The sequence below is a fragment of the Capricornis sumatraensis genome, chromosome 17 (genome assembly GCF_032405125.1).
Source record: "Capricornis sumatraensis isolate serow.1 chromosome 17, serow.2, whole genome shotgun sequence".
In the NCBI taxonomy this organism is placed as follows: Eukaryota; Metazoa; Chordata; class Mammalia; order Artiodactyla; family Bovidae; genus Capricornis; species Capricornis sumatraensis.
This window is the reverse complement of record NC_091085.1, coordinates 11,309,980-11,323,982: the sequence shown is the minus strand read 5'-3', so window position 1 is coordinate 11,323,982 and position 14,003 is coordinate 11,309,980. Positions and strand designations below refer to the sequence as shown.

At 41.9% G+C, this 14,003-nt stretch overlaps 1 protein-coding gene across 1 annotated transcript in view; it reads right to left on the bottom strand.

Moving 5' to 3' along the window:
• RNF175 (ring finger protein 175) overlaps positions 1-14,003 on the bottom strand; it is a 62,437-nt gene that overhangs the window by 36,910 nt on the left and 11,524 nt on the right. Inside the window, exon 3 of the mRNA XM_068990210.1 lies at positions 13,770-13,911. Coding sequence (XP_068846311.1) covers positions 13,770-13,911 — 142 coding nt within the window. The remainder of the gene's footprint in view (positions 1-13,769; positions 13,912-14,003) is intronic.

Here is a 14,003-nt window from a genome sequence, read left to right as displayed (position 1 = left end):
TCAGATATTAAGCAGTATCTCAAACAAAATATCAAACCTTTCCTACTTTCTACTCACATATTTTGGCATCACCTAGGAGCAGTTAATGGCATATTTTCTTTTTTAAAAATTTATTTGTTTTAGTTGGAGGACAACTACTTTACAGTATTGTGGTGGTTTCTGCCACACCTCAGTATGGATTGGCCGTAGGCATACCTGTCCCCCTATCCTGAGCACCCCCGCCTCCCTCCCCGCCGCAACCCTCCAGGTGGTCACAGAGCACCAGCTCTGGGTGCCCTGAGTCACACACCAAACTCACACTGCTTCCTGTTTTATACATGGGAATGCACATGTTTCAATGCTATCCTTTCAAATCAACCCACTCTCTCCCTCTCCCACTGAGTCAAGAATGTTCTTTACATCTGTGTCTCCTTTGGCTGCCTTGCAGGTAGGATCGTTGGTACCATCTTTCTAGATTCCATATATATGCATTAATATATGGTATTTGTCCTTCTCTTTCTGTGGATAGACATAACCTATTCACTCTGTGTAACAGGCTCAAGGTTCATTCACCTTATTAGAACTGACCCAAACGTGTTCCCTTTTATGGCTGAGCAATATTCCATTGTGTATATGTACCACAACTTCCGTATCCATTCAATCTGTCAAGGTTGCTTCCATGTCCTGGCTGTTGTAAATAGTATTGCAATGAATATTGGGGTACATGTGTCTTTTTTCAATTCTGGATTCCTCAGGGCATATGCCCAGTAGTGGGATTGCTGGGTCATATGGTAGTTTTATTCCTAATTTTTAAAGGACTCTCCACACTGTTCTCTATAGTGGCTGTATCAATTTGTGTTCCTACTAACAGTGTAAGAGGGTTCCCTTTTCTCCACACTCTCTCCAGCATTTATTGTTTGTAGACTTTTTGATGATGGTCAGCTAAAGAATGAAAGTAGAACACTTTCTAACACCATACACGAAAATAAACTGAAATGGATTAAAGACTTAGATCTCAGACCAGAAACTGTAAAACTCTTAGAGGAAAACATCAGCAGGACACTCTCTGACATAAATCACAGCAAGATCCTCTGTGACCTACCTCCTAGAGTAATGGAAATAAAAACAAAAGTAAACAAATGGGACCTAATTAAACTTAAGAGCTTTTGCACAATGAAGGAAACTATAAGCAAGGTGAAAATACAACCCCCAGAATGGGAGAAAATAATAGCAAACAAACAATTGATGAAGAATTCATCTCTAAAAGATACAAGCAGCTCATACAACTCAATACCAGAAAAATGAACAATCCAATCAAAAAGTGGGCAGAAGACCTAAACAGACATTTCTGCAAAGAAGACATACAGATGGGTAATCAACTTTATTTTCTAAATAACCTATTTCCTTTGCTTTAGGTATTTATGATAAGCTGCTCTGATGTACACAGCTCCTACAGAAATACAACTGAACCAGTCTAGAGAAATTAAATGAGCATTTCAGAAGACAGACAAATTTGTTAAAAACTGTATCTGAAAAAGTTCTGAGCTTTTGGATTTATCTCTTGCTCTGAAGAACATGGTTCAAATTATGCAGGAAATAATGTGAAGGTAATAATACTTTATGCATAACAAATAATACTGTCAGGGCATAAGTTTATGTAAAATAATAATACCTTCTGGGTACAAAAGTGTTCACACATATTGTGTGTACTTCCTACTTTTTCCCTAACTTCCTCTGCTTTTAAAAAAAATCTGTAAACTCCCACCCCTGCCATTTTTCACTGATTTACAGAGTTGTCCATCCCAGTACACATAAATAGGACCATCAGAATTTTTTAACCCATAGCCCGTGGGAAACAACCTTGTCAACAAGTGATCCTGTGCAGTTCCCATTGCCTTCATCTTATGGACTCCTCTAGTTTCCAAAGGTAGGGTGATCTCAGTTTCCAAGACAAACCATTCAACATCACAGCGGTCCAAGTCTATGCCCCAGCCACTGATGCCGAAGAAGCTGAAGAGAATGATTTTGTGAAGACATACAAGACCTTCTAGAACTAACACACACACACACGCACACACACACACACGCACACACAAAGATGCCCTTTCATCACAGGTTATTGGAATACAAAAGTGGGAAGTCAAGAGATACCTGGAGTAACAGGCAAGTTTGGTCTTGGAATACAGAATGAAGCAGGGCAAAGGCTAACAGAGTTTTGCCAAGAGAACATGCTGGTCATAACAAACACCCTCTTCCAACAACACAAGATAAGCCTCTACACATGGACATCACCAGATGGTCAATACTGAATTCAGATTGATTATATTCTCTGCAGCCAAAGATAGAGAAGCTCCACAGTCAGCAAAACAAGACCTGGAGCTGACTGTGGCTCACATCATCAGCTCCTTATTGCAAAATTTAAGCATAAATTGAAAAAAGTAGGGAAAAACACTAGACAATTCAGGTATGACCAAAATAAAATCACTTACGATTACACATTGCAAGTAACAAGTCAATTCAAGGCATTAAATCTGGTAGACAGAATGCTTGAAGAACTATGGATGGAGGTTTGTCACACTGTACAGGAGGTGGTGACCAAACCCATTCCCAAGAAAACGAAATGCAAGAAGGCAAAGTGATTGTCCAAGGAGGCCTAACAAATAACTGAGAAAAGAAGAGGAGCAAGAGTCAAAGGAGAATGGAGAGTTCAAGAGAACAGCAAGAAGATATTAGAAAGCCTTCTTAAGTGAACAATACAAAGAAATAGAGGAAAACAATAGAATGGGAAAGACTAGAGATCTCTTCAAGAAAGTTAGAGATACAAGGGAACATTTCGTACAAAGATTGGACAATAAAGGACAGAAATGGTATGGACCTAACAGAAGCAGAAGATATTAAGAAGAGGTAGTAAGAATACACGGAAGAACTATACAAAAAAGATCTCCATGACCCAGATAAGCATGATGGTATGGTCAACTCACCTAGGGACAGACATCCTGGAGTGTGAAGTCAAGTGGGCCTTAGGAGGCATTATTAAGAACAAAACTAGTGGAGGTGATGGAATTTCAGCTGAGCTATTTCAAATCCTAAAAGATGATGCTGTTGAAGTGCAACACTTAATATGCCAGCAAATTTGGAAAACTCAGCAGTGGCTACAGGACTGGAAAAGGTCAGTTTTCATTCCAGTCTCAGAAAGGCAATACCAAAGAATGTTCAAATTACTGCACAATAGCACTCATTTCACATGCTAGCAAACTAATGCTCAAAATTCTCCAAGCCTGGTTTCAACAGTATGTGAACTGAGAACTTCCAGATGTGTACAAGATGGTATCTTGTAAGCTGACTTTAGAAAAGGCTAGAGATCAAATTGCCAGCATCCGATGGATCATAGAAAAGGCAAGGGGATTCCAGAAAAATATCTACTTCAGCTTCATTGACTATGCTAAAGCCTTTGATTGTGTGGATCACTACAAACTATGGAAAATTCTTCAAGATATGGGAATACCAGACCACCTTACTTGCCTACTGAGAAACCTGTATGCAGGTCAAGAAGCAACAGTTAAGAACTGGAACAATGGACTGGTTCAAAAGTGGGAAATGAGTACATCAAGGCTGTCACCCTGCTCATTTAAGTTATATGCAGAGAACATCATGTGAAACGGTGGGCTGGATGCATCACAAGCTGGAATCAAGATTGCCAGGAGAAATATCATCAAACTCTGATATGCAGATGATACCACTTTAATGGCAGAAAGTGAAGAGGAACTAAAAAGCCTCTTGATGAGGGTGTAGGAGGACAGTGAAAAAGCTGGCTTAAAATTTAACATTCAAAAAACTAAGATCATGGCATCCAGTCCCATCACTTCATGGCTAATACTTGGGTAAAAAGTAGAAACAGTGGCAGATTTTATCTTTGGTGGCTCCAAAATCACTGTGAACAGTGATTACAGGAATGAAATTAAGATGCTTGTTCCTTGGAAGGAAAGCTATAACAAAACTAGACAGTATATTAAAAAGCAGAGACATTACTAACAAAGTTCAGCATAGTCAAAGCTATGGTTTTTTCAGTAGTCATGTATGGATGTGAGAGCTGGACCAAATGTGAGAGCTGGACCATAAAGAAGGCTGAGCACCGAAGAATTGATGCTTTTGAAATTTGCTGCTGGAGAAGGCTCTTGAGAGTCCCTTGGACAACAAGGAGATCAAACCTGTCAATCCTAAAGGAAATCAACCCTGAATATTCATTGGAAGGACTGATGCTAAAGCTGAAGCTCTAATACTTTGGCTACCTGATGGGAAGAGCCGACTCATTGGAAAAGACTCTGATCCAGGAGAAGGGGGTGACAGAGGATGGGATGGTTGGATGGCATAACCAACTCAATGGACATGAGTTTGAGCTAATTCTGGGATATAGTGAAGGACAGGGAAGCCTGGCATGCTACAGTCCATGGGGTCACAAAGAATCTGACATGACTTAGCGACTGAACAAACAAGCAAAGGTTTCCAAAGGTACCTAGGGCAGCACATTTTCCCCTAATTTCCTTCAATGAGGTTGTTTCATAAACTTGTGATGCACTTTCTCTTCACCATCTGCATTTCTCCCTGGGATTCCCCAACCTCCAAAATGATTTTTTTTAATTTGCATACTTTTAGGTCTGCTTTTTGTGTTACACAGTTGAATGCTGCTGCTGCTGCTGCTGCTGCTAAGTCACTTCAGTCGTGTCTGACTCTGTGTGACCCCATAGACGACAGCCCTCCAGGCTCCCCCATCTCTGGGATTCTCCAGGCAAGAGTACTGGAGTGGGGTGCCATTGCCTTCTCTGGACACAGCTGGATAGGATTTGACAAATGCATAATGTCTTGAACCCAAAATTACAGTACCACACAGATCAACTCTATGGCCTTAAAATTCCCATTTCACTTGCTTAGACTTATTCTTTTCCTTCCCTGAGCAGCTTATTTTCTTTGCTTTTGCATTTGGATGTCAGGTAACTGGAATCAGTATGTAGCCTTTTCATATTGGCTTGTTCCTCAGTGTCTTTTTGGGACTTGATAGCTTACATCTTTTTCTGCTGACCAACATTCCCTTGTACGGAGGTGCCACAGTTGGCTCATTTAGCCATATTTTAAAGCAGCAGTACCCAGGATTTTTGGTACCAGGGACTGGTTTTGTGTAAGACAGTTTTTCCATGGACAGAAGGTGGGATGGGGTGGGGATGATCTCAGGATGATTCAAGCGCATTACATTTATTGTGCACTTTCTTTCTTTATTATTACATCAGTTCCACCTCAGATCTTCAGACACTGGATCGTGGGAGTTGAGGATCCCTGTTTTAAAGGACATCTGGATTGCTTCCAGTTTGGGGTGATTATGAATAAAAGTGCTGTAAATATTTTCATGCAGCTTTTTGTGTGAGGGTAGGTTTTCAGTTCAATCGGGTAAATACCTAGTAGTTCAATCACTGAATAATACTACATTTAGCTTTGTGGAAGACTGCCCAACTGCTTTCCACAGTGGTTTTATCATTTTGCATTCCCACTCAGCAGGAATTCCTGCTGCTTCATGTCCTGGTCAGCATTTGGTATTGTTAGATTTGAGCCATTATAATGCCCTTATATTGGTAACTAATTGCAAGTTATTATTTTAACTTGTAATTCCCTAATGACAAATGATGAGCTTCTTTTCATATGCTTCTTTGCCAACTGTATATCTTTCCTTGATGAGCTTTTTAGATACTTTGCCATTTAACTGAATTGCTTTCTTATGATTGAGCTCTAAGTAGATTTTGGATAGCAGCCCTTTATTAAGCATGCATTTTATAATTACTTTCTCCCAGTTTGTAGCTTGTCTTTTCATTCTCTTAACAGTATCTTTCGCAGAGCACTTTTTACTTTAAATAAAATCCAGCTTATCAATATTTTCTTTCCTGGATCTTGCTTTTGGTGTTATATCTAAACTCATCAATTTTTCCATTTGATCTTCTGAAAGTTTCACATTTAGGTCCATGATCCACTTTGGGCTTATTTTTGTGAAATATGTAAGTTCTATGTCTAGATTATTATTATTTTTTGCACATGAATGATCAATTTTTTCAGTACCATTTAAAGTAAACATATCCTTGCTCCACTGAATTGCCTTCGCTCCTCTATCGTGGATCAGTTGACCGTCTCTTTGGGGGTCTACTTATGGGCTCTCTACTTTTTCCCATTGATCCATGTGTTCTTCCTTTCACCAAAACCACATTGTATTCATTACTACAGTTTCATAGTAAGTCTTGAAGTAGGGTAGTGTCAGTCCTCCAACACTGTTCTTCACTGTTGTGCTGTCTATCCTAGGTCATTTGCCTTTCCACATAAATTGACCACTGTAGAATCAGTTGGTCAATGTTCACAAAACGGTTTGCTGGGATTTTGAATGGGATTATAGAACCTATAGATCAAGTTGGAAGGAATCAACATCTTGAAAGTATTAAACTTTCTAATCCAGGAATACTGATTATATTTGCATTTACTTGAGACCTTCTCAGTTTTTGCATATAGCTCTTGTAAATATTTTGCTGGATTTATACATAGTATTTCCTTCTTTGGGTGCTATTGCAAATGATATTGTGTTTTAATTTCAAATTCCAATTATTCATTGCTAGCATATAAGAAAGTAATTGATTTTTGTATATTGACCTTGTATCCTGCAACCTTGGTATAATCACTTATTAGTTCCAGGAAATTTGTTGATTTTTTGGGAGTTTTCCATATAGACAGTCATGTCATCCACAGACAGAGATGGTTTTATTTCTTCCTTTCCAATCTATATACCTTTTATTTCCCTTTTTTTTTTTTTTTGTCTTATTGCACCAAAGCTAGGACTTCCAGTACAATGTCAAACTGGGGTGGTGAGAGGAGACATTCTCGCCTTCTTCCATATCTTAAGAGGAAATTATCCAGTTTCTCACCATTACGTATAATGTTAGGACAGGTTTTTGTAGATATTCTTATCAAGTTGAGAAAGTTCCCCTCTATTCCTAGTTTGCTGAGAGTCTTTATATGAACGAGTGTTGTACGTTGCCGGACGCTTCTTCTGCATCTATTGGTATAATTGTGTAAATTTTCTTCCTTACCCTCTTGATGTGGTTGCCTACATAAATCAATTTTTGATTGTTGAACCAGCCTTACCTACCTGGAACAAATTCTGCTTGGTCGTGGTGTATAATTCTTTTCATGCATGGTTTAATTCAAGTTGCTAATATCTTGTTTAGGATTTTTATATTTATGTTCATGAGAGATGCTGGTCTAGAGTTTCTTTTTCTCATATTATCTTTATCTGGTTGAAGTATTAGGTTGAAGTGCTGGCCTCAAAGAATGAATTCTGATGTATTCCCTCTGCTTCTCATCTCTGGAGAGATTGTAGAGAATTGGTATCATTTCTTCCTTACATAGTTGGTAGAATTCATAGTTGGTGAAACCATCTGGACTTGGTGCTTTTTGTTTTAGAAGGTTATTAATTGCTGATTCACTTTTTAAAAACAGACATTATTCAGAAGATTTATTTCTCCTTGTGTGAGTTCTGGTATAGTTTGAGTCTTTCAAGGAATTAGTCTATATGTGGGCATAGGGTTTTTCATAATATTAATTTATTTTCTTTTTATGTCCACGAGATCAGTAATAATGATCCTTTCTTCTGTTCTGATATTAGTAATATATATTCTCTCTCTTACTTTTCTTGGTTAACTGGATAGAGGTTTATTAAATTTATTGATCTCCTCAAAGAACTAGCTTTTGAACCAGTCTTGAACTCTTCTCCTCTCAGCATGACTTGTAAGTTTTCATTGAGAAGTTCTTATTCAGGCTCTTATTTGGGTATTAAGATCCTTTAGTGTGGGGTTCTGTGTTAATCTGGCTGGACTAGCCCATAGGAGTTGGACTATGTTTGATATTTGCTCTGTGTCAGAGTCTTCAATTTCCATTAGTACACTTGTTTGTGTCTCTCTTTTTTGCCTTTTGTTTCTTAAAAACTCATTGTAATTCGTGTAGCTTGCAGCCCTTTTAGCCATAATCCACTGTTATACTGGACACCAGATGATGGGGTGGTCTGACAGGAGGCAGCGGAAGCAATCTATCATTCTGTGTTATCTTTCAGTGAGCTCTATCCCTGGAATATGACCTTCACAGGTGTTTCTGAACTTTTTGTTTTCCCATTAGGTGAGACAGGAAGGCAGGAAGCGCCTGGGGTTGGTCATTTCCCTTTTGCTCCATCAGCTAAGGCTCTGATAAATTCTTTTCCTTTGTCATGTAGGTCTTTGTGGTGGCGAACACTTATTCAAAATGATTAATTTTCCCCTGCAAGCCTGTTGGAAGCACAAAAATTTCCCTCGGCTTTTTACCATGAGAAGAGCTGTTGGGGTTCCAGGAGGTAAAATCTACAAAAATACGAGGGGTCCTTAAGGCTGTGGCCCTTGGAGGTTCTTGCTTTCACACTGGCCAAAACTCTGCTCCCGGCAATTCTTCCAAGTTACCCATTGAGCATTTCCTCCAGTCTGTGGCTCTGGCAGCTTCTGTTCCCAATAAGCAGATCTTGGTTATGATTCCCTACATGCATCTGTTTTTCCAGATTTAGGAGTGATGACTTTTCCTGGGAAACAATTCAAACAGGGACAGATTTTGTTTGGGGGGGCTCCATAATCACTGCGGATGGTGACTGCATCCATGAAATTAAAAGATGCTTGCCCCTTGGAAGAGAAGTTATGACAAACCTAGACAGCATATTAAAAAGAAGAGACATTATTACTTTGCCAACAAAGGTCTATATAATCATAGTCAAAGCTATGATTTTTTCAGTAGTCATGTACAGATATGAGTTGTACATCAGACTGTGCACAGAAGAACTGATGCTTTTGAACTGTGGTTGCTGGAGAAGATCTTGAGAGTTCCTTGGACTGCAAGGAGATCCAACCAGTCAATCCTAAAGGAAATCAACCCTGAATATTCATTGGAAGGACTGATGCTGAAGCTGAAGCTTCAATAATTTGGCCACCTGATGTGAAGAACTGACTCATTGGAAAAGACCCTGATTCTGGGAAAGATTGAGGGCAGGAGGAGAAGGGGACGACAGAAGAAGAAATAGTTGGATGGCATCACCGACTCCATGGACATGAGTTTGAGCAAGTTTCGAGAGATGGTGAAGGACAGGGAAGCCTGGCATGCTGCAGTCCATGGGGTCACAAAGAGTCAGACACGCGCGAGCGACTGAACAACAACAATTTTTCTATGACCTCAGTTCCCTGATAAGTCCAGGAAAAGTCACTGACACTCAGCTTGTTCAGCTTTTTCCCTTGTAGCAAGTGATGACTTTCAAGCTTTTTATGTATCAGAGCTGAAACCAGAAGGCCTTCCTATTTTTAAAAATGCCATCTTTTTAAAGATCAGAAAACTGAGGCTCACTGCGGCAAGCTGAGCAACTAGAGTTGTCTGACTTCTAAGCCAGGGCTCTTCTCTTCACAGCCTGCCCCTCATTCCCGGAAATACACCTCATAGAACCAGCCCAGGGAACACTCCCAGACAAAGCAAATGGCAGAGTAGGGGGGTGTGGCAAGGCAGGATACACAGGTGTGATATCTGAAAAAACAATGCATTCAAGCCTCCTAATGGAGAATGTAGATTAACGGGGGAGGGGTGGTATTCACTTTAGCTTTACAAAAGCTTTCAGAAAAGCATTCTTTTATTAGTAAACTGCTTTTGCAGTGTATGGTTAAATTTACACAAATGTTATTTACAAGTCATATCCCTTGAATGCATTCAGAGTCAACTGATGGTGCTGAACATTCTCTGTGTGTCTAGAAATTCTCACAGGGAAGTGTTTTGAGTCTCAAGTCTGGAAGTTGGGCTCTTATCTGCATGCATGGGTGCTAAGTTGCTTCAGTCGTGTCTGACTCTGAAACCCCAGGGACCGTAGCCTGCCAGGCTTCTCTGTCCATGGGATTTTCAAAACAAGAATACTGGAGTGGGTTGCTGTGCCCTCCTCCAGGGAACCTTCCTGACCCAGGGATCCAATTTGTGTCTCTTATGTCTCCTGCATTGGCAGACGTATTCTTTACCACTAGCGTCACCTGCGAAGCTCCTCTTATTTGCAGTGTTTACATTTTGCAGATAAGGAAAGCGTGATTCAGAGATGTTAAAGGAATATCAGTAGCCTTGATGTAGGAGAAAACAACTAATGAGGTTGGATTTTTGTTTCCTCTCTGCAGCTAATTAGTTATGTGACCTTGACCAAGTTATTTAATTTCTCTGAACTATATTTCACAAAGGGAGTAAAAAATTACTACCTCCCAGGGTAAGTTAGATAATGAACAAAAAGCACTTAATCACAACTGTAATAATATATAATAGTTACATATAAATTTATATATGGTATTTCATATATATTTTATAGTAATATAATAATTATTATGGAGTAACTAGTATATTATAGTATATTATTATACTATATCATAGTAATTATAGTTAATATGTTATATATAATGATATATTATTAATGTATTGGTGAAGGTTACAGCATTAATTCACGAAGTTTCATCAAAAACTTCTCTATATGGTCCCTTGTAAAAAGAGCCAGGAGCTTCCTGAACCTTATAAACATGTTAAAAGCTCTAGTTCTGGTAGGTCCTACATAAACTTAAATGCCAAAAGAAAGAAGTTAAAAGTGCTGTGCTGCGCTTAGTCACTCAGCTATGTCTGACTCATCATGACCACCTGGACTGCAGCCCGCCAGGCTCCTCTGTCCATGGGGATTCTCCAGGCAAGAATACTGCAGCGGGTTGCCATGCCCTCCTCCAGGGAATCGTCCCAACTCAGGGATCGAACCCAGGTCTCCCGCATTGCAGGTAGATTCTTTACCATTTGAGCCACCACAAATGGTAAAGGGAGGGAAGCCCAAGTTAAAAGTTAGGTTATATGTTAAAAACAAGTTGGGTTATTTTTGGATGACAAGGCTGTTTAGGTCAGCTTTTATGGAAACATGTCCATCAAATTTCATACCAAAGATGTTAACCTGAATGGTTTCTGGATACAGTTCATGCAAACCACAGTGAAAGAGCTGGCAACCAGTGCTGGAGTCAGCTACAGGTGCTCTGGGAACTATTTCCAGCCCCAATGTTTGCGGATGTCACCCAGGGCTCCTGAGATGGCCGAGTTCTGATGACGGCTCTGGCAGTGAACCTCCCAGAAGGTACACAGAGCAAGGGTAAAGCCAAAGGATCGGCATGGGAATGGTCAGCCTCACCCGCCGGATCTTACCTGAGCCAAAGACTGTCATCAGAGACACACAGGGTCTCTCCACCTGCTCCTTTGGGGCCATGCAATAACAGTAGATGGACTATGATGGGCAAAGGAGTAGAGAAGATTCTAGAGGCCAGGTGCATCTTTGTGCTAACCCAGAAGAGTTCCTTTGGGACCACCCCAAGACCCAAATCTGTGCTTGACCACTGAAGGCATCCTTAGGCTCCCGGCTTTGTCACAATGGGCCACCCTAAGGGATGCAACACTCACAGTCACCTGGTTACCTCCAAGGTATCCTCAGGACCACAGAGCGCATCTGAGTAGACATAAAGCAGTGCAGCTGTGTGGCAGGACACAGTACCAGCGCCTCAGGGAGAAGGGGAGTGACTGTGGGAGCCCAGTTCTGGGGGGGAGAGCACAGTCAAAAGCAAGGTCCCTGGAGAGGCGTCCTGGGCAGTACAGCTTGTGCAGTGAGCACCGGGAAACACCTGGGAAGGCCACTCCTGCCGGCCAACAGCTGTAGCCAGCCGTCAGGCTCAGAACAGCCAGCGGCAGCAAGCCCTCCAAGGGGGCCCTGAGTGCTCATGGGCCGGTGCAGCCAGTGCGTGAAGCTCCACAGTGATGGAGGCAGCGGCAGCTTCAGCTTCCATATGAGCAACTTCGTCAGACACAAGGACAGGTCCTTTCTAGCATGAGGTACCTCAAAAATCACCAAATAAAAATGGCAGAGGAGTGGTGGGATACCGTTCTCAAGTCAGTTGGCTGATGTGGTGTTTCCTTTCAAAGGGGATTTCTTTCTAAGTAAATCCACATCTGTGTCTTTGTGGAAACTGAACTCATACAACCTCAGAGGTAATTATCAGTTATAAAGGAAGGATGGAACAGGGCTACAAACCCTTTCCTTAAGAATCCAGGTTTCTCATGTACAATATCATATATGAAACGAGCCGCCAGTCCAGGTTTGATGCATGATACTGGATGCTTGGGGCTGGTGCATCCCAGAAGGATGGTACAGGGAGGGAGGTGGGAGGGGGGTTCAGGATGGGGAACACGTATATACCTGTGGAGGATACATGTTGATGTATGGCAAAACCAATACAATATTGTAAAGTAATTAACCTCCTATTAAAAATAAATGAATTTATATTAAAAAGATCCAGGTTTCTTTTTAAGGACTCTAGAAATTCTATGCTAGCTATTTCCATTTTGAAGATAAGGAAACCATATATTTAAGGGGCTTTTTCTTTGATATGAGAGAGAATAACTAATGAGGTTTGATCCTACTCTCCTTCATTGAAGAAAATTTGTCCAAGTGGAATACAGAGGGTGTTCATTTTAATTTACAAGACAGCGGTGACGTGACAGCCCATGGATGCATTTGCTTAAAAAACAAACGAAAATCTCCCAAGATTCCCCTTTCTAAATAAAATGGTCAAAATTAACTTAGATTTACATATTAGAGGAAACTTAGAAGAGTTCTTTTCAGTCCCATGCTATGTAGGAAAGAATTTTTACGATGGGTGGAAAGAAAATAAAATACTTGTCTAAGCCAGCACTTCATTTGTCACAGGCAAGTTTTCTGACACAATGACCAGTCTGAGACCCCAGGCCGTGGAGAGCGTGAACTGTGGGCCCTTTTCCTCTCCAGCATCTCCCCACCCAGCCCATTCTCAGGCCTGCATCGCAGGTTCTCTGAGTGCCATCCCTGGACCAGTAATGTCTGTACCACTTGGGAACTCGTTCCATGTGCAAGTTATTTGGCCTACATGGAGTGAAAAAACTCTGGCGGTGGGACCTGGGCGTCTCATTTAACTCTGGGGGTGGGACCTGGGCGTCTCATTTAACGACTCCCCAAGCTGATTCTGCTGCACCCGGGGCTGTGAGCAGCTCTGCTCTCAGCATGGCAGCGCCTGTCTCAGGTCCAACAAGCCCCAGGCCATGACTGAGGCCATGAGATGGGGAGGTTCCAGTGGGCGTGCTAGGTGGGAGGGGTCTGTGACAACAGGATCCTGCTCCATGTGGAAAAGGTCAGCTCAGGGTCTGCTTTACCACGCCCCCCCGTCCCCCCTGGGGACAGAAACCATCCATGCCAAGAGAGTTTAATGCTGATGAAGCCAAGTCAGACAGCCTCAGCCTTTCGTTTCTGCCGTTCCTAATCCTCCTATCCTGGGCCATTGGCAGAAAATACTTCATGCCCAAAAGGAAAGTAGGCTCACTTAAGCCTGGGTTTCTCAGCCTTGGCACCACTGGTGTTTCTGTCATGAGGAGCTATTCTTGCGTGTGGAGTGGCATCCCTGGCCTCTGCCGCTACATGCCAGTAGCCACTCCCCTCCCCGCTTCCCTCCTGCTAAGGCGTGACAATCACAAATGTTTCCAGATGTTGCTCAGAGTCTCCCGGGGGCAAAACTGCATGGGGCTGAGAGCCACTGACTTAAACCAAACCATTTCCTTCAAAGTGGTAACAGAAGAGGGATGTGTGGGGAAGAGGAGCAGGCTTCCAGCGGCCCCCGGGGGCGACTCACGTTGTAGGAGCGGCCGTGCCTCTGTCTCCACTGCACCAGCACTATCTGGGCAACGACCAGGGCGCAGAGGAAGATCAAGATCATCTCCACGTGCATGGACTCGTGTCCCCGGTGCATCTCGTACGTCCTCTCCTGCTGCAGGCTGCAACCGGCAAAGGAAGTCAGCTGCATAAGCCCTCAGCTCTTGGACAGTTAGCAAAACAAGAAAAGTAGGCAGGACTCATGAGAAGCAAT